General features: G+C 36.2%; 1 protein-coding gene across 2 annotated transcripts; it reads left to right on the top strand.

Annotated features, from left to right (window-relative positions):
- Window positions 1-1510: 1510 nt before the first annotated feature.
- Window positions 1511-25185, top strand: LOC121861287 (myb/SANT-like DNA-binding domain-containing protein 4). Of its 2 annotated transcripts, XR_006088001.1 has the most exons (3): window positions 1511-1862; window positions 3384-3640; window positions 24874-25185. XR_006088001.1 is itself a non-coding variant. In XM_042358932.1 (2 exons), exons 1-2 carry the CDS (start codon window positions 1577-1579, stop codon window positions 25029-25031), a joined length of 444 nt encoding a protein of 147 aa, XP_042214866.1. In that variant the 5' UTR covers window positions 1511-1576; the 3' UTR covers window positions 25032-25185. The 2 variants fall into 2 exon arrangements, 1 of the variants encoding a protein (XP_042214866.1); XM_042358932.1 differs by lacking the exon at window positions 3384-3640.
- Window positions 25186-26197: the final 1012 nt, after the last annotated feature.

Raw genomic sequence — 26197 nt, 5'->3', positions numbered from 1 at the left:
GGTCCCCGAGGTAAGCTAGAGACTGTCTGTGGATTAAAAATGTCCAAAGGACTGGTGCCTGCACTTCGGCACCTCAGTCATCCAGAGAGATTAGAGCACCTTCAACTGCCTAGCTTATACTTCAGACGGGCAAAGGGTGCTGGGGTGACCTAATTGAGGTGTCTAAACATCTCAGAGGCAGAGGGCACTACTCAGTCGAGTGTCCATACCTGGAGCTAGTGGACGCCCGCCCCACAAGGGTCACAGCTCATGGTCGAAGAACCCGCAAGTCCAGAAAACTATGACGGCAAAGTTGTTAGGAGTGAGAATTTCGAACTCTTGGAACAAACTACCAGAGAGTGTTGTGACGGCACCAAGTGTCAGCTCATTCAAGACCAGACTTGACCAACACTGGAGCAGGTTCAGGCACATTCAGAAGCCAGTACATGCTCAATATTTGCCAACAGTGAGTTAGCCTAAGCGGTTAACGAGGTGATCAGTGGCGAAGAGGATAAAAAGAAAAAAAAGATATATAATGCCGTATTTTACTAAGACCTGGACATATGATACTATATTTCTGGACGCTGAAGCATAATTTATTACAAATGTGTTACGTACAGTATCTTAATCATTAAGATTGCGCTTGTGGCCTCCATGTCATACTGTATACGTAGTTAGTTTAGGTTGAGGCTTCTTTGAATCGGAGCCTGCATGAACTTATTCCGGGGTTTATGTAGTGTTGGTGGTACAGTGGCAACGTGTATATATCTCAGACTAGAGTAGATGGTTATGCAATGTGACACTATCAAACATCACAGGTTTTCTCCCGGTATAGCACTCCAGTTTCTTCCTAAATAACACCGAACAATTAAGGTCAGAAAAAAATGAAAAAGAACAGACTAAACGCTATTATTTGGTGAACTGATCAATTAAAATTATCTCAGATAGGTCTAATCTGACAAAGAATCCGACCGTAATTACTGTGAATATCTTTATTGCTTACTTAGGGTGAATGTATCATAGGAACTGAGTATTGATTCCACATTGAACCACCTTCATTTTTATTTCAAGTGTAGCTTAGCTATATTTCTGATGATAAAGTGTGTTGGGGACACCAAATATAATATATTTACAACTAATCTGCAGTGATGAAAACATCGTTCAAAATTCACCGATAATTCCACGTTATTAGCGCATCTCGAGGAGACAGACACACCACTATTCTACTCTCCTCGGTGTCCGAGTCAGCTTCTTTGCTTTGTAATCGATGAGTACTTAGAGTTTACTTCTGGTTGTTTCATCTACTGGTACTCGACGACATGTGACCCACAATTTCCGCTCTACACCTGAACGTCGAGTGTTTTCCACCGTCCCGCGGTAATCAATCATTTAATGAGATCCCTTTAAATAGGGTAAATCTTTTTAATCCCTAATTTTAAATCCGGATTCCTGCCCAGCACATCAAATGGTCTCGCGCATGTGTACTGCCGTTTACGCCAGTTTATAGCTCGATATTTTGTCCAATGAGGAAGCAGGATTCAAACCGGTACGCAGCAAATTGTAAACATAAACATTAGCGCGGAGTAAACCAGTCACCATGGATAATAAACCTCATTTAAAACGACGGCCTAATTTTTCGGAGGCTGAGAAAATTATGTTGGTTAAGGAGGTAATGAAAAGGCGAAAAGTGTTACTAGGAAAGTCGGAAAGTATTGTGCCAATGAGATTAAGAATGGAAGCGTGGGATAGCATTGCATCGGCTATCAACGGTGTGAATCCCGCTGTGAGACAAAGAGAAAGAAATGAATTGAAGAAGAAATTCACAGACTTTAAGTCATCAGTGAAGAAAGACCTTGAACGACGGAGGAAAGCTCTCTTAAGAGGTATACACACCGTGTTGTATTAGTTTAGTACTATTGATGGCAATCATAAGATGGTGTCTGCTTGGGTTATAAGCATGTATGGTGGTTATGTGTAGTGTTTACTTTTAAGTTTATTGTCAGACAGACAGGACAAGTTTACCAGGAAGTACATTGTTGACAGTGATGTAGGAGTTTAGCGTTGCCAGCCAAGGTATATTATAAGGTGCCATGTTATTAATGGATTGATTTCTTCATGATTTTGACTAAGACGTTTCTTTTTATGTGTATACTATGTCAGGATATGCACACACTTGTTTATAAATTTACTGAATGAAATATACATGAAAATACTCCTCTCACATTAGATTTTATTACAGTGTTTGAGTTGCTGTTCCTAGTAGTTGAGTTTACTTCTCTGTGGTGTAGGCAGCGACCCCCAACCTTCAGAACTTTGACATATTCACAAAAAATCATCCTTAAAGTGGCTAACAAGCTGATCAGTGGCAAAGTGGATAAAAGTAGTGTATGTCTGATTTTAGAAAGAGTGAACAACTTAGTACTATCATTTCTGCTAAAATCTGATGTAAATCAGTGATTGTTATTGTCAATTTGTCAAAGAAATGATAGCGACTGTGTATTTATTAATTATCAAGTGTATCCAAAGGGATTCTACTTAATTAATGTATGATATTGATACAGTATATGTTTCATTACCATTAATTATTTAATACGCATTCACAATTAAATTTTAACTTTAAAGATGTTTTAATGTATTGAATGAAAATTTGATGCCCAAGTAAGAAAAAAGTGAGACAAATACTTTGGAAAATGGCAACTTTGGCTTCTACACCATTGATGTTCTGGTGAATTTTAAATAAACATTACTGAATTTTGTCTGATTTTAGCAGGAACAAATCACTGAACAGTTGCTTCAAGTAATTTTTTCCTTGCTCTGTCATCAATTTGCAGAGCTACTGTGCATTAAAATTTATGTTTTGGTATAGTGGAAACTCCATTGAATATACCACTATTAAAATGGCAGCCATAAAATAAACCTGCTTATGGTTACCACATAAATAATTGGTCTAAACCAAAGTTTTTCTACTAGAAGTGTATATTTATTTATAGTTTAGAAGTTAGTACTCACCATTTAAATCTATATAATTATGTTTTTAGTGTAGGTCCTCACATTGCTGCCAATGTCAATGGCACTTTGAGAAAAAAAAAAGTTTTTGTGAACTATGCAGATAAACCCCAATTTACGAAAAGTTTACGTTCCCCAAAGAATCATTTGCAAATCTTTGCAAATCAAAATTTTTTAAATTAATTCATATGTTCTCATTGGCTCCTATTATATCATGGGAGATAGGTTCCTATGAAAAAAAAATTTCCTAAAACATAATATATTGACACTGGATTGTTTTTAATGAGATATTGTGTAGCAAATAATAAGTATAGTATAATATAAACAAATTAGCTACTTGCAGTAATAATTTTATTTAGTTCCAACTAAAAAGGCAACAACAAATGTGTTTCTCTCAGAGAGCTGCCCATTGCTGGAATTTCCTGCCTGAGTCAGTGGTGCAAAGTACTTCCATCCATCAGTTCAAGTCAAGGCCGGAGAAACACTGGAAACAAGACCCAGAGAAATTTAGCAAACTAATCATCCCTCACGTACCAGGATTCATGAGAATGATGTCACAGAGGCACATAAGCTACTAGCTTCAGATGCCTGACTTCACAAGTACTCTACAGTACTGTACTAGTAGTATAGCTGCTGGCACTTAACATAAACTGGGGTGGGTGACATTGCTTGACTGGCAGGGTTAGTTGCATTCATTTTCATCAACATCAGATCATTTTCTACATCAATATATTATGTGTTGGCCTTATCATCCATTCACTATCATCATCATCACTTGTTTCATGCACTTCAGTATTTGATGATTATAACATGCAAGAATTGATATGGATTCATAATTAAGACTTTAAATATTTTCTTCACCTTTCTTGATCACTTTTGTCTTGATTGGGAACAGTTTTAAAGAACTCAGTGATGAGCCTTTGTCTTTTGCTATGCGGCAATGACATACTGTAATGTACTGCTGTACTGGTACCATATGTTCTGCACTACATCACTCAAAGTAAAATGACAATGAATAGCACAGGTATCACTAAATGTAACTGAGCCATTGGTTGTCTCATCAAACTCTTGTACTGTATTAGACTGATATGTTGTAATGTAAAATAATATCTACAGTAATTTCCCCATTAGCCAGAACAATTAGTGCAGAGCCATTTCTGGGTTTGAGAGATTTCTGGCTATTGAGACAAATTTTCTTATCCCGGAAAAAATTGCACATCCACAGAATTTTTCCGGGCACTGGTGAATGTTTCCGTGTCGAACTGCAATTGGATAGACACAGAGCTGTATTTATTTTTGCAAAAATTACTGTACACATAAAATATATTGTAAATAAACAAAGTATACTACTGTGTACACTATAGTATTGTACTTATCAACAGATGCTTTCATCTTGAGCTTGTGATGCAGGCAGGCCAAATGGTGATAACAGTATAATGATATAAGATGGCCTGCCTTTGTCCTGTACCGTCTACTGTAGCAGGTGCTACTATCTGTCACTCTTTTCTCCCTCCATAAAACAGGGATTGTACATGCACTGTATACTGTACATACACCCTCTACATACTAGCCTACAGTAGGCATACAATGTCCACTCTGCTATGTACAGTATTGTACTGTACATATGGTACTTAAACAGTTACTGAATGTACAGGACAGTAAATGTAACTGTAACCACTTTTTACATGTTAACAATGCTTTAATGGTATTCTTGGCTGATTATATCCTGGTACAATAATGTTGAGTACATGTACTTCACAACACAGATCATAAGCGAAAACATGAGTGAACGAGCGAACAAGCTCATACAATGGTAGACCCTGCTGCCATATGGCATCACAAAAATTGTGACCAAGTCCAAGGTTGCTGATCTGACTTTCTGCCTCATTTACACACAACTGCAGGGTCTCAATTGTCACTCTTACTTTGACAACACAACATACTTACAGTATATTATTTCTCACTCTTGATATTTGTTAATTTTTATATTTATTTATGGCTCTTTATTATTATTATTATTACTGGGGTATTTATAATTTTTATAAATTTTTATCATTATTATTATTATTTTCTTTTATTATAATTGTTATTTATTTTTATATATATTTTTTAATTTTATTAGTGTACTATTATAAATATTGTTATTATCATCATCATCATCATTATTATTTTATTATATTTTCCCCTCCAGGCTTTGATGTGGGTCATTAAAAATGACCTGTGCCTGGGTGGGCTAATGCCCTTAAAAAATAGAAAGAAAAAAGAAGCTTTTTTTTTCTAAAAAACAGTTTTTGTGATATACAGTACGTAGTCCAGAATGCAACGTGTAGCTTTTATACCTAGGTATGTTAATGCCTAGCAATAACTCGCCAGGCCAACATACAGGCAATTAAAACATCTAATAATAACTTAATACGTAATATTAGGACACGTCGCTACCTGGCATTTAATTGCAATTCTCAAAACCCCCTCCCGCACCCTCCATCACACGCATTGCTTCCGTCATCTCTTGCCCTAGAGCGAGCTGTAAACAAATGTCAACTCTCAAGGGGTAGAAATGGGTGGGATGTCGACGTTGCATTCTGGACTATATCACAAAAACTGGTTTTAGAAAAAAATGGCTTTTTGTTCAATCTAGAATGCGACATCTCGCTTTGATTACCTGAACAGGAGGTGGAGAGGGAGGTGACATTGCATATAAGGCTCCGCTAGCTTAGGTCCAGATTATAATTATAATTTTTTATTTATTTATTTATTTATTATTATTTTTTTTAATATTTTCAATATTAGGAGCATTTACCGGAAGGTAAAATGTTAATTTACATATCCCAATTAGGATACTCACTTTACTCTGATGAGGAAGAAGAAGGTCCTGGTTGTGGAGAATAACTAGGTGGGGGAGGGGACCCTAGCACCACTACATGTGAAGCATCTTCCAGAGATAGATGAAGATAACTGTTTTGAAAGGTTTTTGAAGATTTCCAAAAGCCCACTTCTTTGATCTGACTGAGGCTCATATGCCGCAGAAAGGCCACAGGCCCTGCATATTTCCTGGTGTCATGTGCCAAAAATTTCTTGCCAGGGTCTGCTTGACTTACTAACTGAGATAAATATTTTGTCATTTGACTAGGAGACAATTTCTTACCATCCTGTGATGAGAATACATTGGGGATTCAATTAGGGAATCTGGTTAACCATTCTTGAAGATTCCTAGCTGGGCACAATATATGAGGAACCCTTGTCTCATCCATCAGCCGTTTTTTCCTGATAGGTTGAGCTCTAAAATCGTCCCTTTCATTTTTCTTAGAATCTCCGTCGGAAAAAGGGTGACATCTTCCTCAGAAAATACCAATAATGATGGATTATTGGAAATTGAAATCAGTTCACTGATTCTCATACCTGTTGCTATTGCTAGAAGGAAGGCTGCCTTCTGGAGCAATCTGTCCCGGTTCAGATTTATATTGTAATTAGGCCCCATAAGAAATTTAGTAACTTTATCGAGAGACCAAGGTGGGATTCTCTTAGGCTGAGGAGGTCTCTGAATAAAAGGGACGATCTGAGCTTTTGATAAATTCTTGGGTTCAAAGTAATATTAAAACCCCACGCCAGAGGGTCAACCAATGCTGATTTATAAGATGCAATTGTCGATCCTTGAAGGCCTTTAACTCTGAACAGAAAATCTAAAAATTCTAACACCACTGTTTTGGACAATGTGATTGGAGTCATTAACCTGATAAATTGTTGAAAAATTTTCCAAGCTTTCTCATATTGCATAGAAGTTTGGGGCCTATGACCTGCTATCACTTGGATAACGATATTGGAATTACCCAACAATCTATTTCAACATCTTTCGAGAAACTCCAAGCGTGAAGTGCCAAGGATATCTCGAACTGAGGGTGCAGTACCTGTTCTAGATATCCTTGTTGTAATCGTAGTGGATGCGGGCACCAGTCCAACAGATGCAGACACCGCAGTTGTAGGATCCAATATGGTGCAATTAAGAGGACCTTCCCTTGGAAGGATCTGAGTTTGTAAACCATTTTGGGCAACATTTTCACAGGTGGGAACAGATAGATTGAATTCTAATGGTTCCAATCTATGAGTAGAGCATTTCCTAAAAGATTCGACCGCTCCAGCGATGCATAAATTGGCATCTTGTGATTGTTTTGTGAGGCAAGAGATCTATTTGTGGCATCCCAAACCTCCTCACTAGTTTCTTGAACTTCGATATCTGACAGGACAACGCATCTGCCCAATTGTTTTGTACTCCTGGTATGTGAGTTGCTTTGAGGTAAAGTGTTTGTGTTACACAAGCTTTGAAAATTATTCCTATAGGTTTAGAAGAGGCCAAGTTGTGGTTGAGCCTTGATGATTGAGACAAAACACTGCCGTTCTGTTGTCCATGGCAAACAGAATCGATATGTTTTTGAAATTTGGGTTTGCCAACAAAAAGAATAGGATTACTGCTAATTATTTTATGTTTATGTGTTTGCCCCAAAGGGAGTTGCTCCACTTCCCTTGACGGAACTCTCCTTTTGAGGAATGGTATCCCCATCCTATTTCGGACGAGTCCGTACAAACAACCAAGTCTGTTTGAGGGGGAACCCAGGGAGATGAACCGATTAGATTGTCCCAATTTTCCACCAAGACAGAAGATTCTTGATCTGAATAGCAAAATTTATGTTTCTATGAAGCAAATTTCACCCCCGATGAGTTAGTTGCTTCTTCCTTAACTTGCCCAAAGGAACTACTATTGTGGCAAAATTCAAAAGACCCAGTAGTTTTTCCCAATCGTGCCAAGAAACCTCTTTCTTTGCACAAAAGGCTTCTGCTTGGTTTATCACATCTGTTACCTTTGCTCCTGGTAGACTGACTTACTGCTGATTTGTGTCCAAATGGAGACCTCACCAATCCAATTTTTGACATAGTTTGAGATTGGATTTGACCTGGTTTATCTTTAATCCTCAGTTTTGAAATAGTACTAGTGTACGTTGGGTCGCCCTTTGACAATCTTCGAAAGAGTTTTCCACTATCAGCCAATTGTCTAGATAAGCAAAAGTTCTTATGCCCTCCTTCGCAAGGATATCTCTGGGGATGTATACCAGTTTTGTAAACACTTTTGCTGCAATTGTCAGGCCAAATGGCATCACTGTCAATTTATAACTTACATCCCCCACTGCAAATACTAGAAACTTTCTGTACCTGGGAGCAACAGGCAATTCATAATAGGCATCTTCGAGATCCACTTTTGAGATCCAAGCATTGGGCGGAAGTACGTAGATGCCTCAGATGATCGTAAGTGAGCATCTTGAAACTTGTTTTGGTAATGAACTTGTTTAGGACAGAAAGATCTAAAATCCACATCAAATTGTTGCTGCCTGTCTTGGGAACTGGGAATAGGCGAGACATGAAACACTTCTCTGACTGCAACATTTCTATCACATCTCTGTTTAACAGTTGAATTACAAATTCTGTGAGTAAAGTGGTTGGTTTTTGACCCATTTTTGGTAACACTAGGGGAGGGCGCCTCAACCAAGTCCATGTGAGGCCCCCTTTGATTGTCTTGTAAGCCCATGTGGAAGAAGTCCACCTGTTTTCCCAACCCCCTAGACGACCCAGCTGTCTGGCTTCATTGGAAGGGAATGACCGCTGATGTGGTGGAATAAGGTCTCCTTCCACTTCTGAACAAACGGTCACCCTTACTACATCTTGAATTGTTTCCTCTAAAATTTCCTCTAGGTTGATAACTGAACCTAGCAGCTGGTCCTGTTCCCCTGTTAGACCTTCCTCATTTAAATTTCCAAAAGGTCTGAGGAATCCTGGGAACAGAAATAATAATAGCTTGCTCAACAGCTAATCTATACTTACCTAATGTTTGTTCATCAAACAAAGCAGGAGAAAGAGGGGAAGAACGTAGCAATAAATAAGCACTACCACTTGAAGCATTATTAGTGGCTTGCTTCCTTAGCTGGGCTTTTAGTTTTAGGGCTTTCAACAACATTTCCATAAATGAGTTGTACAAGGAATATGGAATCCCTTGTATAGCAGCAGCAAAACATGTGTCTACTTCTGAACTGTCCTCATAGTCCAGCACAAACTTAGTCAATAACTGACACATCATAATTGCAGACCAAATACCTGCTGCCAACTTTCTAAATTTGAATTCTTCATGCAACAGTGCAGAAGCAACTGGTTTCAAATTTATTTCATAACTTATATCAGCATATTTTGGAGCCGACAAATACTGGAAAAGTTCATATAAGGAACTCTTTTTGTCATTAAATTGGAACTTCAAAAAACTAAACTTGTAAGCATTCCTATCTGCAGGAATGAATTTTAAGTCTTTCAATATATTAGCCCAGACTTCATCTAATTCAGAGATCATTTTGGGGCAAATATCGGGCCAACAAAGTGTAGTATCACCTTCTAGAAACAATGAATGATGGCCCACAGTTGCTTGGCCTCTTTGTAAGTGCTGAGAGATCAGGAAGTTCAGAAACATTTTCATAAAATACCTTGAATAAGGAATCCACAGACTCAGATGTGGTTGAAAACAAAGAAGACTTAGACCTTACAAATGTTACTCAAGGCCTGTTTGGATCTTCCTTACTCCCCGTAAAAAAAAAAAAAATAAATAAATAAATAAAAAATCATAAACTATGCTGTACACATCAAGTATCAAGACTATACAGTACTGTACAGTACTGTAAACTGACCAGGTTCAGTTCAGGATGCTTCCAAATGCCCGTGTTAGCACCTCAGCTTATCTGATACTAAAAAAAAAAAAAAAAGAGAAGTACAGTGGGGTATGCTATAACGAATGGATTCTATTACGAATATTCCTATAACGAACGGTTTTACCTATAAAATTGAGAATGCTATAACGAACGAAACTCCTACAACAATTTTTTTCTTTTGTTTTTTTTACTAATTTATTGTTTTTTTATTACAAGTATTAATTATATTCTTTATTTCAGGGGTTTAGATGCATATTTATGCACTTTTTTACAATTTTTTTCAATTTTATATTATATTTTTCAGTGTTAAGTGGTTGTATTTGGGGGCCTGGAACGGATTAATCCTATAACGAACGAATGCTATAACGAACAAGGTTCTAGAACCAATTAGATTCGTTATAGCATACCCCACTGTACCTTTGGGGTTTTTGTTCTTACAGTAAAGCACTGGAAAAAATAATTGTAACTGTAAAAATGAAAAAAAGGGGAACAACAACAACAACAACAACAACAATAATAATAATAATAATAATAATAATAATAATAATAATATTAATATTATTATTATTTATTCAGTAAAATTGGCATACAGGTTTATAATTAGATAAGCATGATTATAAACTATGCAGTTATACTGTACACTTCAGCATGAATATAGACAATATAGGTATACAGTGCATGTAGGCCATGGGAATACTGTAGTCCATACAATTTCCTGTGTGCCAAAACAGTGCATGTAAACAAAAATGGTAAACAATAAGGCATTGTTGCCAGACATGGGGAAATTGAGACATTCATGGAGAAATGGGGATAGTCAATCTCAATTTGGGGGATTTTTGTACTGAATCAAAATTTTACTCCCAATTGAAGTGTTTTGGAAACAAATTAAGAGATGAAAAGCAGAGATGATGCTCCTGTGTTTCCTAGTTTGTCATATTTTGTTTCTGGTTTTCTATGACTTCCCTACTCTAGCGCCACAGCTGAAAGAATTTCTTCAACTGTTGGTGATATAACGATAACGCATGTATCTTTCACCAATATGTCAAGGGTTTGAGCCTCAGCCTGGACACTGTGTTATCCAGTGTGACCTTACCAGACATCACAGGTTCCCCAGTCACCATCTTTTTCCTGTACTAACACTGGATAAACCAACCGCCCAAAATAACTAGTAGTAAGCTGATAAGTGGTGAAAATGATAAATAAATAAGATACAATACAAGGTAATCTAAAAACAAAACAAAGGAAATGACATGTGTTGGAATGCTTCATTCAAAATGTTTTGTAATCCTCTTATCATTACTTCTGTTAGTTGTCATATACAGTCGGCCCTTCACATACGTGGGTTTAGCATTCACGGATTCGCAAATACGCGGATTGCCCCGCCGGAGGAATATTCTGTACATTGAAGTAATTGAAGTACATTCAAATCGCGCGCCATTCAACTCGCGCGCGGCACCGAACACGGGACACCGCCCGCTCCCGCAACCTCACACACACACACACACACACACACACACACACACACACACACACACACACACACGCACGCACACGCATAGCTCTCCCTCACTCAGTCAGTCTCGCTGTAACCACGCTTGTGTTGACATCAACATTGTAGTTGCAAAAATATTACATTTCCGTGAATGTATTATATCAAGCACAGTATGAATAGAATATCACTAATATAAGAGTATTTTAACCGAAAACTACTAAAAAAACGAGTAACATATCTTGAACATCGGAAGGCTAGGTAAAGTCTTTTGTTTTCATGTAGTTTATCCTAATTTACATTGAAATGCATTACGTTTCAGCAAAACTACTATTTATTTCTGAGAATATGGAAATGTAATATTTTGCTGAAATGACGTACGTATTACAGTGGAAAGTGACGAAAGCAATGACTCGCTTTCTTTCGTTCAAAAGATGTTACCGTAATCGCTTTTCGAATGGTTTTCAGTTAAAAAACTGTTGTATTACAATAATATTCTATCCTAATTCACTTGTGATGCAACAGTTTATTTAACTGAAAACCATTCGAAAAGCGATTACGGTAACATCTTTTGAACGAAAGAAAGCGAAAGTCATTGTTTTCGTCACTTTCCACTGTAATACGTACGTCATATCAGCAAAAATATTACATTTCCGTGAATGTAGTATATCAAGCACAGTATGAATATAATATCATTGTAATATAACAGTATTTTAACCAAAAACTATTAAAAAAACGAGTAACATCTCTTGAACATTGGAAGGTTAGGTAAAGTCTTTTGTTTTCGTCATGTATTTTATCCTATTTTACATTGAAATACATCATGTTTCAGCAAAACTACTATTTATTTCTGAGAATATATTCATTCAGGCACAGTTTAGGTAAAATATACATGTGCTGTAACATTTTTTTAATTGAAAACGATTCGAAAAACACGTACCCTCTAGCCCTGTTCAAGGAGAAGACTGGGAGGAGCTGTTTGGTGCTTAAGACGATGACAAGGAAAATGATTTTGATGGATTTTAATGAAAATATTCAGAAAGACCCTGGCACTGTCAAGGAAAGTGGCTGCTGAAGGCTTCCGGGACATGGCAGAGGACGAGATTAGGGAGCTAATTGTAGAGCACGACACTGAGCTGACCGAGGAGGATCTACAGGAGTTAGTAGACTCAGGCAAGGAAGAGGAAGCGAAAGGGAAAGAGGATGAGGAAGAGCATCAAGAAATAACGTTGGAGAAGTTGGGGGAGATGACCAGGAATATTGAGGCACTGAAAAACCTGGCCTATAGTATGGACTCCTCCATGGTGCGTGCCCTGAAATTCATGCGAGGGATAGATGACGTTTTCGCTCCATACAAAAACATCATGGAAGAAATGAAAGAAAGAGACGACAACTCCCCATCACCATGTTCTTTGATCACCGAAGGAGAGATTTAACACCATCAATCGCTGGCGGCAGTGAGGAAGCAGCTGAATCCACAGTCGCCCCCACTTCACCACCTGTTATGGAATTGAGTGACGATGAGCCCGATGACCCCCGCCCTGTCGCCGAGGAGAGGTACGGTACAGTAAAGTGAAATTCTTATCTCTTTTTTTTAATAGCTTTTCTTGCCATGTTTATTGTTTGTAAAAATGCACAGCACAGTACAGTTCAGTACAGGTACTGTACATAGGAAGTGGAGGTGCAGTTATTCACAAAACATTTGTGTTTGTTGTCGGCAGTAGTGACGGTGCGGAGGGAGCGAGTTGGGAGGAGTGGTGAGGTGACCTTGGACGCAGGAGCAGGGACGAGTGGAGATGCCAGCCAGTACATTACGGGTGTATTAATTGTTTTTATAGCTGTTTTTGCATTTTAATATTAAATACTGTACATTACGTTTCAACAAAACTACCATTTATTTCTGAGAACATAGAAATGTAATATTTTTGCTGAAATGATGTACGTATTACAGTGGAAAGTGGGATAAAATTGTGACGCAAGCAATGACTCTCTCTCTTTCTTTCGTTCAAAAGATGTTGCCGTAATCGCTTTTCGAATGGTTTTCAGTTGTGGGATTATAAGGCTAATGATAGGATAGAATATTATTGTAATACAGTATGAGTACAGTACAACAGTTTTTTAACTGAAAACCATTCGAAAAGCGATTACGGTAAAATCTTTTGAACAACGAAAGAAAGCGAAAGTCATTGTTTTCATAATTTTATCCCACTTTCCACTGTACAGTAATATGTACGTCATTTCAGCCAAAATATTACATTCCATATTTATTTCTGAGAATATATTCATTCAGTCACAGTTAAGGTAAAATATACTTGTGATGTAATATTTTAATGAAAATACGGTATCGTAGTTTTCTTTTGTATCAAATTTAATTAACAAAGATTGATGTTTCAAATGTAATGAACAAAAATTTATGTACAGTATCTATAAATAAACTTTAACAAATGAATACTTTGTTTTACATCGTCCTGTGTATACCATACCATGGATTTGGCTACTTTGGGCTAGCTATGATGACGCAAGAGACTGCCCTGGCGACTGTACCGACACTCACAGCTGGTGGTGCGTTGGTGCGTCGTTTCCATTGTTTACTGGTAGTTACTGGTAAATATTTTTCAACCTAACGAAACTATTACCCTTTTAGAGGTCGACCCCCAATTTTTTGCAAAATAATTTGGTCTTAAAAACTCGAACTACACACAGGTATATACGGTAAATAAGGACATGGGGGGGCCAGGGGTTTTTTAGGGGGGGGGAGGGCAGCAAAAGTGCAATGATTTTTAACATTCACGGGTATCTCTGTTACCTAATCCCCGCGTATGTTAAGGGCCGACTGTATGTGTAAATGCTGCCTTTATTGATTATATATACATTATTAATTATGTTACTTCTTACCAAAGTTAGAATGTGTTTGGGCTTGTGTAATCAAGAATGTGTTAGGCTCGCGGTAACACCAGACAGAATAAACCACCTGAACAAGAGTCTGTGTGTGGCTTCTCCTTCTCCCACTAAATCATGTAAGATACTACATTAGTGATAAGATGTTAAAAAAGATGAACTCATGCAAGTAATTTTGTATTGATAAAGTAGTGAAATGTAGATAACTTGGCCGAATGGAAAAAGTTAAAATTATAATTTTATAATTTTATGTTTACTGTATTAACATTTTAATCCTTTAAAATTCATCCTTAAATCTGCTTTTTTTTCAGGCTACTATATTTACAAATCAATTACTCATGTAAATATGAAGTGTCATTCAATCTTATCCTGATTAACAAATTTTGACCATACTGTACTGGTATTTTATATTTACTATTACAATACTGCATATTGTATGGTTTATTATTTTATGAATTATCGACTTTCACTGAAATATTAAGAGAAATGGGGAATTTGGGGGAATTTTTGCCTCTGGATTTGTAGAATTTTAGGCTAGTACACTGTATGGCAACACTGAGACAATTTGACGAAGGATAGCCGACAAAGCTATTAGGTGATTATTTCCAGGAGGGTAAATCAGGGTTTACCAATAGCTGTCAGATTTGAACAGAAATAGACCACCAAGCTATGTATAACCAGTGGTTTATTCTTCCCTAAATCTGGGCATGTCATTTTTTAATTCACCCAAGTATTGAAGGCACACAGGTAATGGCATACAGTAGGAGGGAAAAATTTGTTGTAGCCAAACATTTGAAGGTTCCAGATTTATAAAGTGCAATAAAATTACAGTACTGTACCAATGGAACCTTTTATTCTGAATCGGCTATTAAGGTGGCAACCCTAAACTCGTACAGCTATTTCACGTAATGTTATGTTAGAGTGTTGAGAAAGCATGTCCTATTGTGTTGGCTGTACAGAAAATTATTTAGTTTACTTGTTAAGGAGAAGCTACTTAAATCAGATGAAAGTTCCCTTGCCTTTTAATTAGCTTAGATAATATTTAGAATATATTTAATTTTCTTTTTCAGAGATTTTTGTAGTTTAATTTGCTTATCTTAATATCTTCTGTTTTGCCATGATTATTTTTATTTTTTTTTTATTTTTTTTTTATTTTTTTTATAGTTTGAGTACTGTACGTATTCCAAGACCTCTCTGCACATAGTTACACCTTTTCTTGATCCAAACAATTATAAATTAACCTTCAAAGTTAGCAGGATTTTGAAATAGGAGGAAAATATAGAATTAATTTAATAATAAAAGAATTATTATGCCACTGAAAACTTTATTTTGTAACGTACAGTACTACACCTCCCTACCTCCAAAATCTTAAATGAAAATTTTTCAAATGCTTCTGAGTAACTTGCTCTCTCCGGCCAGTAAGTACGAACAGATCTTCACTGATCTTTGTTTTTGTTGGTTGCAGGATGTTTTGTCACCACTTCACTGTAAACCTTACATAACCTTACTATGGCTTAATCGCCTCCAAAATAAAGACATTACAGTACAGGGTACCTATTATATAAATTTAATAAATATAAGATTTTGACCAGCAAAATATCTGCCCACCATTTTTGTTAGGCATAAATCATTAAAATTGCCCAAAACTGGTAAACTTAACAGTTACCTTTTTTAATGCTCAATGGTACATTTATACCTGGTTCAGCAATTCTTTGTTTTTATCTGCCAGAAAATACCTGGCGGCAATGGCAACACTAACTTGCACTTCTCACATACAGTACTGTACTGTACTGTACAGTATGGGTACAGTAGCAGAGATACAGTACCGTAACTTATAGACTCCTTACGGTCCCGTAAATTTCCCAAACTCAAAATTGACTTACGGGGTCCGAAGTAGTCTGTAACTCTAGTGTTTACCCTGTAAATTCAGTTTTCTTGTCTGAAGGTAGATGGCGTTGCAGGAGCTAGTTGGCCAATCGTCGCTCGGTTAACATAATCATAAACCAATCACAAGAGAAAGGGAAATCATCTGAGATTGACGCACGTGATAGTTACTAGATGTTTCTCTTATTCTCTGTTAAGATGTGTATGTGGTGGTTGTTTTCTGTGTGGAATGAAACTGTTGGTACAGGTTGACAATCCCTTATCCGAAATCCTTGGGACCAGATGCATTTCGGTTTTTGGAATTTTTCGGATTTCAGAATGTTTTTTTTTTACAGGGATCAGCCCACCCGGGCACAGGTCACTGACCCACATTGGGGCCTGGGGGCTAAAATATAATAATAATAATAATTATAGTAATAATAATTCATAGGTCTAGGTCAGTGGTTCCCAACCATTTTAGTACCATGCCCCACTTTTTTATCACAAATTTCTTCATGTCCCCCACCCGTTAATTGTTTAGTATGATATAACAATATCAGTTTTGAAGAAGTATAACATAAAAAATTGTATCTTTCAAATAAAACTAAAGGGTTTAACTTCAAATTTAATCAAATAAAATCCATTTTATAATGTGTATAACATATCTACCATCACATTAAATAAATTCAATTACAATCAATTAATGAGACCCTTGAGCCTGATGTCTACTGCAAAGAGATTTTATCCGAGGCAGAAATTTTGTTAATTTCAATCTCAAGTCGCCTCGTTTAGTGATATCCAGTCGGTTTCTTTTCTTCAGTAATAAGTCATTCACAGCACTAAATCCACATTCCACTAAGTATGACGATGGGAATGGTAACAGTAGTGATCTTGCCAAACTACTTGTATTTGGATATTTAGCTTGTGTTTCTTCACAGAGCCACATCATTGTTCCTTTTATTTTGAACAGGGCTTTAATCGAGTCATCATTTTGTAATTCTGAAAGTTCTCCTTGATACTCCATGGTTACATCTGACAGATCCACTAGCAATGGCTGAGTCATCCAAGATGGATAATTAATTTCTTTCAAATCAGAAAATCTGAAGTTGAAATCGCTTACCATTATTTTTAAGTGCTCCACAATAACAAGACAAGTAGCATCTGTTACCTCACATTTATTCAGCCAATAAAATTGTTCAAATATTTTGACAGAAATATTTTCTTGGGATAATTCCAGAAATGATATAAAGCCAAATATCTTGGCCTTTGAATTAACAAGTCATATTTGTTCCTTGGAGCTCCTTATTTAAGACATTGAGTTTTTCAAATATATCTGCTAAATAACTGACAAGTGCTTTACCATCAACTGTCAGTAACAGAGTCATATAAGGTTTGTCATCCAAGAACTCACTAAGAATATCAAATAATTCCATGAATCTTTTCAGGCAATTCCCATTTGATAACCACCTTACATCAGTATGAAGTAATAATCTTACATAGTCTGCATTTTGATCCTTGCAAAATTGTTTGAAAAGACGCTCACATTTGGCATTAGCTTTTATAGTGTTGATGCATTTTATAACTGCATTCAATGTCTCGTTTAGAACAGGGGAAACTTTTTTGGAAACTAAATTCTGTCTATGAATAACACAATGCACTAACAACATTTGGGGATTGTCGTCTTTCAATAATTTTAAAACTCCATTTTTCTTGCCCATCATCACTGGAGCACCGTCTGCAGCACAAGATATAATGTTCTCCATTGGTATCTGCTTATCATCTAAATATGTTTTTAATTTCTTATATATATCAATTGCAATAGTGGTGGTTTCTAATGCTTCGCAAAATAGCATATCCTCAATAAATTCTCCATTATCAACATATCTTACATAGGCCATTAACAGAGCTTCACTATCTCTTACAGTTGATTCGTCCAACTGTATTGAAAAATTTGTATATTTTAATTTTTCAACAAGTTGTACTTCTACATCACAACTCATTTCATCAATCCTGCTACTAACAGTATTATTACTGAGCGGCATGCTTTTGAGATCTTGGTCATCTTTTTCAAGAACTACTTTCAGAAAAGTTGATATTGCGGGCTTAATTAAATTCTCCCCTATTGTATGATTTTTGCCACATTTTGCTATGAGAAGAGAAATTTCATAACTAGCCTCAAGACCACGATCCTTGCTTGCACTTCTTGCAGAGAACAATGAATTTTTTGTTGATCTTTTTTCAAACTTCTCCTTTAGGGATTTAAAATACTCCAGTTTTGAATTAACATGAATACTGTGTTTTGCCTTCAAATGATTTTCGAGACGACCTCTCTTCATGGATTCATTAGTCAAACATTGGTGGCACAACAGACAAAAAGGCAACCTTTCATCATGAGTCGCTGGTATGAACCCAAACAGCAAGTACTCATCTGAATACTGGCGAACTTTTTTTTTGGCGTGCACACTGTTCATTTTATGCATCATGGGGGTAACTGAAAAGTGAAAATAAAATATTTATATACTTAGGAAAATAAATTTAATATCTAACTTCTGTAACATACAAGGCACAATGTCAATATGCAGTTTCCATTTCAAGTAAATATTGAGCTTTATATTCACAGTTTTAAATTAATGTTACTGTGACAAGATCAATGAATGATTATTTTTATACATTATTTTCAGAGAATAACAAGATCAATAATCATAATGAAAAGCACTTTAACCAGCCCTCTCAGTGAAGCTAAAAAACAGAGACAGATAACTATATCAACATGAAACTTGCATTTGTGTTTAATTCAATACTGCTTCCATGCTTTATTGTGCACATTTAATTTGGTTGTAGTTAGTTTCCTCTGTTTTTTTTAGCTTCAGTGGGAGCGTTGAGCAGCTGACTAAAACTCACCTTCTTCCTTGACAGCAGATGAAGAACTGCAAAGTTAAACAAGTCAGAAGCCACGCATATAGCTGGTGCCAGATGCACGATAACATTAGTGGGTGAACACTTGACTAGATTGCACAAGCTGTTGTGCTCAGCTAGGTTGTAATTACAATTTTACCCTATAAATTTATAATTTTTACCCATATAGGGTAAAATAAAAAAAAATGTTGATATTACTATATTTTTCATATTGCCCCCCTATTATTATTGAATTGCCCCCCAGTGGGGCGTAGGCCCCACGTTGGGAATCACTGGTCTAGGTCATGTTTCTCACTTTTGATATTTTTTCATTCCTGTATTTCTTTATTATTATTATTATTATTATTATTATTATTATTATTATTATTATTATTTTATTTTTGTGTATTTTTTATTAACATTTTTATTTACTATGAATCATTATTATTATTATTGTATTATCATTATTATTATTATTACCTGTATTATAATAATTATTATTACTATTACATTTTCACCCCCCAGGCCCCGACGTGGGTCAGTGACCTGTGCCCGGGTGGGCTAAAAAAAAAAAAAAAAATTGCTCCACAAAATTTTTTTCGGTTTTCAGAGCTTTTCAGTTTTCGGAATTTCGGATAAAGGGTTGTCAACCTGTAATAGATTTTTGTTCTGTTTTCCTTTTTACTTGACATATTAAAGACACTTATACAGGTATCCGTCGTTTAGCGATTGTTCACTTAGCGATAATTTGGTTCAGCAATTGTTTGATTTAGCAATCTTCAACTCACTGGGAAAAAAACAGGAGGGAAGTCGAAAAAATGGGGATTCTGTACAGTTAAGTGGGCATCTCTACTGTCACTTAATACCCTTACTGTACAAGGCTTAGGGCAAAGATTAACATATACTAAGGTAAGAGACACCATGTTAAAGGCGTGTATCTACAGTATATGTCCTTGAAAATTTTAAAATTCTTGCTATACTTGTATACAGTATAGTGTATATAAATGTAATTTGTCAGTATTTTAGGGTTCAGTATCAGCACAACATGGTGTAGTGGCGGGATTGTCACAGCGTATATGTGGTAAAACTGTACCGTTGTGCCGTATCCGATAATAGCGTGCTCCTAAGAATTACCTCCGTGAATAATATCTACAAATTTGAATACAATAAAAAGTAAAATACTGTATGTGTAGATTTATGTAAATTTTATTTATTTTATGTAAGTGATGTCTGAAACTCAATACATGTATAGCATACTTGTTGTGGAGCGGAGGCCTCTGCTAGTCACATTCATTTAGAATTGCCACATGTAAGTAAAAAAGAAAAAAATAGTTTTTAATTCCTTTTTCTATTTACCTATCTATCCACTATCATATAATCATGAGTAATACAAAAAAGGTGTATTTAACAAAATAAAGTGGTGTACGGTAAATTAAATGCAAAATGTGATGTCTCCAGGACCAAAACGAGCAATGTTGGATTTTCAAGGTCGACGCTGATGTATTTGGATAGGGAGACCATATATAAGATACTGTACCTATGATTCAGCGAACCTAAATTTTAGAAAAGATTTTAGAAATCATTATACAGTCAACCCTCGCTTTACGCGGTCCCACATTCCGCGTTTCTCACTTTCCGCGGTACCCTGTGGGTTGAATTAACCGCGTAAAGTGAGGGTTCACTGTACAGTATAGCTTTTTCAGCAAAATGCAGAAATTAAATTTTTGGTAACTAGAAGGGGCACATATCATATCTAGGTTTGTTATATGGAAACCTCTTTGTTGGGATATGTGCCAGTTTGGCAACAGTGTATGGGTCCACCAACAGCGGAATTCAACTGTCAGTTCTGGTTCAGCCTCCAATCAGTGTGGACATGTCTGTCCCCCCTTGTCACCTTCGCTAATAAACAGACTATGGACGCGGCCTTTCATTGTCCCCAGGGTTGGTACCCTAACACTCTTATTGTAGGGGTATGCTACTGGCGCGCCACCTATCAACCCACGGCGTTACTATACTGTTGCTTATCGCCTGTCTTTGAACATTGACTTCTTTGCTTTATTATATTGCTCCATATATTATCGATCGCTGTACACAGTTCCTATTGTTGTACATTGCTGTTATTGTTGTGAATTTGGCATGTTATTGAGTACTATTCGGACTGTTCATTACCTTGTACTATTGTGATATTGTGTGCTCGAGTGATTGATCCGTACATTTTTTATCGCTGTGCATCATTCCTATTGCTGTGTATCGCTGTTATTGTAACTTTTACGTGTTATTGAGCACTGTACGTACTGTTCATTACCCTGTACGTAGCAATTTTTTTTCATGAACGCATCCCGATCGCTAAATAATGGATACCCATAATGTGTTATGAATTTACAAAATTGATTGATCCTTTTCAACCTAGCAGGAATTGATTTTAACTCAAACTTTAACTACATCTGAAGCCTCTTCCCATGTCTTTACCTGTTAGTGCCTTTTTTCCTCATTCTTAGGTCATAAACTTCATAAGGGTTACCAATACTGTTTCCCTTACCTTTTAAGTTTGGTAATGGGATATTATGGGTTTTTTGATAATAGATGAAACTGTACCACATTGGAAACACCACTTGTTGTCTGATCAGCGAAGTTAAGCAACATTGGGTCGGGTGAGTACTGTTTTTATATGGGTGACTGCTTGGCCCTAAGAACACCAGATGCTGCTGGCATGAGGACTGTACTGGAAGCAAGCATCTCATGGCTTTGTCAGCTGTCCTTGGTGAAACTGGCTTATATGTGGTTCATGCCCAGGAAACAATTTTAACTGAATTGTTTTGGACAGGACATAATTCTTCACTATTAATTGAGGCTCTGAATTCCAGTGGCTTATTCGTTCCTGGAGGTTCCAGGATAACAACAAATCTTCACAGTAAAAGAGTGTTACCCACTCAACCTGATGACAATGGGTTAACTCATACAGTGGGGTATGCTATAACGAATCTAATTGGTTCTAGAACCTTGTTCGTTATAGCATTCGTTCGTTATAGGATTAATCCGTTCCAGGCCCCCAAATACAACCACTTAACACTGAAAAATATAATATAAAATTGAAAAAAATTGTAAAAAGTGCATAAATATGCATCTAAACCCCTGAAATAAAGAATATCATTAATATTTGTAATAAAAAAACAATAAATTAGAAAAAAAAAAAAAAATTTAAATAATGTTCGTTGTAGGAGTTTCGTTCGTTATAGCATTCTCAATTTTATAGGTAAAACCGTTCGTTATAGGAATATTCGTAGTAGGATCCGTTCGTTATAGCAGACCCCACTGTATACTGTAAAGTACCGTATTTTACAGAATGTAAGACCATAACAAGGAGTATTTAGGAAAAAACTTTTTTGTGGATTTTCTTCCTGTAGCCAGAGTTTTCTTAAAATAATGTATTCAGTAAATATGAGGAATGAATAAAGTATTACCAATAAATAAGTTCCAACAAAAAAGCCGGTTTATTCTAAAAACCAGTTTTTGTGATATAGTCCAGAATGCGGCGCCTAGCTTATACCTAGGTATGTTAATGCCTAGCAAAAAATAGTGTATTGCCAAACCAGTAAATAAAAGCCAAATGAAAGTTTCACAGTCACCATTTGCATATAAAGTACAGGTTGTACCTCTCTAGTCCGGCATTCTGTGGTCCAGAAACTCCCGTGGTCCGGAACGATTTTAGTTTTTTTTTTATCTGAATTATTATTATTATTATTATTATTGCAGGAGTATTACATTTTCGCCCCTCAGGCCCCAATGTGGGTCAGTGACCTGTGCCCGGGTGGGCTAATCCCCGTAAAAAAGCAACAACAACAAAGCCGCGGGAAATTAAGGTTTGTTTACATCCGGCATTTCGGCTCCTTCTCTCTGTTTGTCTATACAGAGTACAACATTTAACCCTTTAATATATATATGAGCAGTGAATAAGTGTTGCTTTCATATTCTTATGTAGAGTAATGACGATGTGTTTTCACATGTGCGCACTTACATAAGCGCAGTGTCACTTTTTTCCTTTACCATTAATGGTTAGCTACTTATATTGTTCCATTTATTAACATTAAATAACATTACAGTCAGTTCTGCTATAACGCGATAGTTGTGTTCTTGTAAAACATCGTGTTATAGAAATTCGCGTAATAGAAATAACAGGGCTTATGGAGAAAATAGGGTTAGGTGCAGATTACTACTTGAAATCGAAAAAAATTTAGTAGTTAGCATAACGCAAAGGATAGCACAGTCTAAATAAATGTTACATTCATATCTAATAATGAAATCATACAGTAAATGTAACACTTTACCTTGAAAATATATGAATATAACTTGATGGGGGAGAAGGGTGATTTTGAGGTAGATAACATCGAGCTTCTCTTCAGGGGTTATAGCCTTTCTTTTACGATCATCACTGGGAATGCGGTCACCAGAACGCTTCTTGGAGATATTCTTCTTTACCATATTCACAGTTAATACCACAAAATTGGAGAAATAGTAAGCAAAAATCGCGTTACAGCAAACAAGCGTTCGCGTTATATAAATATCGTTCCTCTATTCATAAATCGCGTTACAGCCAATTCGCGTTGTCAACACCCCCCTCCCCTGCACACCCCTCGCCTCCTCCCGCTCCCCCACTGAGCCAGCTAACTCGTGTGGAAAGAAATGTATAATCCCTTTGTGTTTGCCCTTAGGACAATTATTTCTTTTACATTTTTCACAATATGTATGTAGGATGGTGTGTGCATGTAAATGAGTAAAAATAAATAAAGTAATTTACGTATATCTACCCAAAAATATGAGATGAAAAACAACCATAACACCTCACAGCCTGGCCCAGTAGCTTGGGGGTTACAGTGATGAGTCTAACCTGGCTATAAAGCTGCCAGCGATGTTAACAGATGCAAATGTGAAAAGAAAGTTATCTGTAAATCTTCATTTGTATCAAGTATTTGTAGATTTAAAAATAAATGTGTAGGTACGGGATTGATAGATTGTAATGCTTGTAAGAGTTCAGAAATGGTTACCGGTACTGCTTAGCTAACTCTGAAGAGATGGGTGTCTGCCGTGTAGGTTATCATCATCATTACAGTACCTGTAGTTATAAATCGAGCTTTTATATTTACAATAATTATTTTTTGAATTAATTAAAATAATAATAACATTTTTAATTCTGGAGTTAGGTTATGTAAAATTTAGCCTACTAGAGACAGCAATTGGGGCATTCATTAGCATATGGGAGACTGCAACTTCATATATAGGATGCACGCTGATTTTTTTTGCCTTTTTTTTTCAGACAAAAAAGTGACTCATGTGCCCTAAAATATGATAGGAACAAGTCTCTCTAATCCTTGAGCTATTGTAGCACCACCTCCTCCCTATTCTATTAGCATTATTTCTTTTTTTTTGTAACAGGGCCACCTGATGTTAAAGTGAAATGCAGAAATGGAGGATTTATCCTGAAATCCCCTTTTCTGGTAGTGCCCATAATCAGGCAGCTTAGAAACCCTCCCTCCTCTCTTGGCTCTGTCTTTTGTCAGCTGAAACTTATTAAGAAATGGAGGAATGACATGAAATCAAAAGGGGAAACAGGATACCCGAGTACAGTGAAACCTCCATATAATGGACCTCCCTTTACTTATAATTTGTTAGCTGGGGTTTCACATCTAACAGACCCTCAATATAACGAACTTTAATATCTATATATAGTAGTTTGTTAGATGGAAGTTTTACATCTAATGGACCCTTGATATAACAGACTTTCCTCCTCACTGTAGGTCAAAGGCTGTTTAGGCAGATCTGACTATTAGTGGTCAGTTGTTGTACTTAAGTCTCCCACTTTGAGGGGACAGAGTGAGGAAGAGGGAAGGGTAATTGGAATGGCTATTCAGAGAGATTAATGATGAAGTTTTGTGATTGTATATTTAATGTTATTGTAGGGACATATTAGAAATTTATGCAGTGAATATTAATGAATTTTTATTATTTTAGGTGTTAATGACCCTGAGATAACACCACTCACCCCTAGTGAAGAAGCCATGGCAGCTCTTATAAGTTATACTTCAAGACAAAAGACCAAGAGAAGAGGCTATACGGATGGCTGTGAATCTGAGGCATCAGAGAAAGGAAAAAGTAAAGTATACTCTTAATAGAACTGGTTTTTACTTGCGTACAAAAACAGTGTTATTACAGTAACTTGGTATTAGTACAGGCATCCCCTGCATCAGAGAATCCGGGGTTACGGAAATTCGCCAACATGGAATTTTGAAATTATGACCCGAAAAATTGTTATACTGCCGAAAAATTCACCCTTACGGAAATTTGGTATATATGTAGTATATATATATATATATATGTGTGTGTATATATATATATATATGTGTGTGTATATATATATATATATGTGTGTGTATATATATATATATATATATATATATATATATATATATATATATATATATATATATATATATATATATATATATATATATATATATATATATATATATATATACACACACACACACACACACACACAAGTCAACTCACTTTACGCGTCCCACATTCCGTGTTTCCCACGACCACGCTGTACCCTGCTGAACCCGGATGCTCAACACATGTGCGTACCCCTTTATGGAGAGTGTCTGGCTCGACGCTATTTTTAGATTCGGCCTCCCGCCTGCTCCGCCTGGGCAAGCAGCCATGTAATGTTGAATCCAGCAATTATATTATCCTAACTTAGTCTGAGGCATTGTTGTCAAGTATCACAAAAAACTCCTGGAAGGGGATAATGTTGGTGGGGAGGGTTGACTGACCGCCGTTGGAAGAGGGGGAGGGTGTGTACTTTGATTGACAGATAGTGCTGTAAGATTAAAGATGTATTAACTGAAGATATTTGTTTTAGCCTACAAAATTCATACAAATTACTCCGGGTCAGAATAGTATTTATATTGCTGGAATTTCTACAATTTGGTGATCATTTTGAATACTTAGATATTTCATTAATATACAAATTTTAGATAAAATTTTTTCTTTCAGGGTAATTGTTATCTTTTAAAATATATGACATTTATATTCAAAATATTCCTGGTCTTACATAATCCTGCAATGTCAATTGTATTATCCTAACTTTAGTTTGAGGTATTATTTATTAAAATTCTAGTGGTTTTCCCCAAAAAATTTCTGAGAGGAAGAGCCAAAGGAAAGTGTAGTGAGAGGGAGAGTTGAGTTCATTATTTGAATGACATTAACTTCATGCACTGTATTTCTTTAAGTATTAATTGTGTGCATGTACCATCATAAAAATTAAGATGTT

This window comes from Homarus americanus, unplaced genomic scaffold (assembly GCF_018991925.1).
Source record: "Homarus americanus isolate GMGI-L3 unplaced genomic scaffold, GMGI_Hamer_2.0 scaffold42286, whole genome shotgun sequence".
In the NCBI taxonomy this organism is placed as follows: domain Eukaryota; kingdom Metazoa; phylum Arthropoda; class Malacostraca; order Decapoda; family Nephropidae; genus Homarus; species Homarus americanus.
The sequence above is the reverse complement of the archived record's forward strand: the minus strand, read 5'-3'. Positions and strand labels throughout refer to the sequence as shown.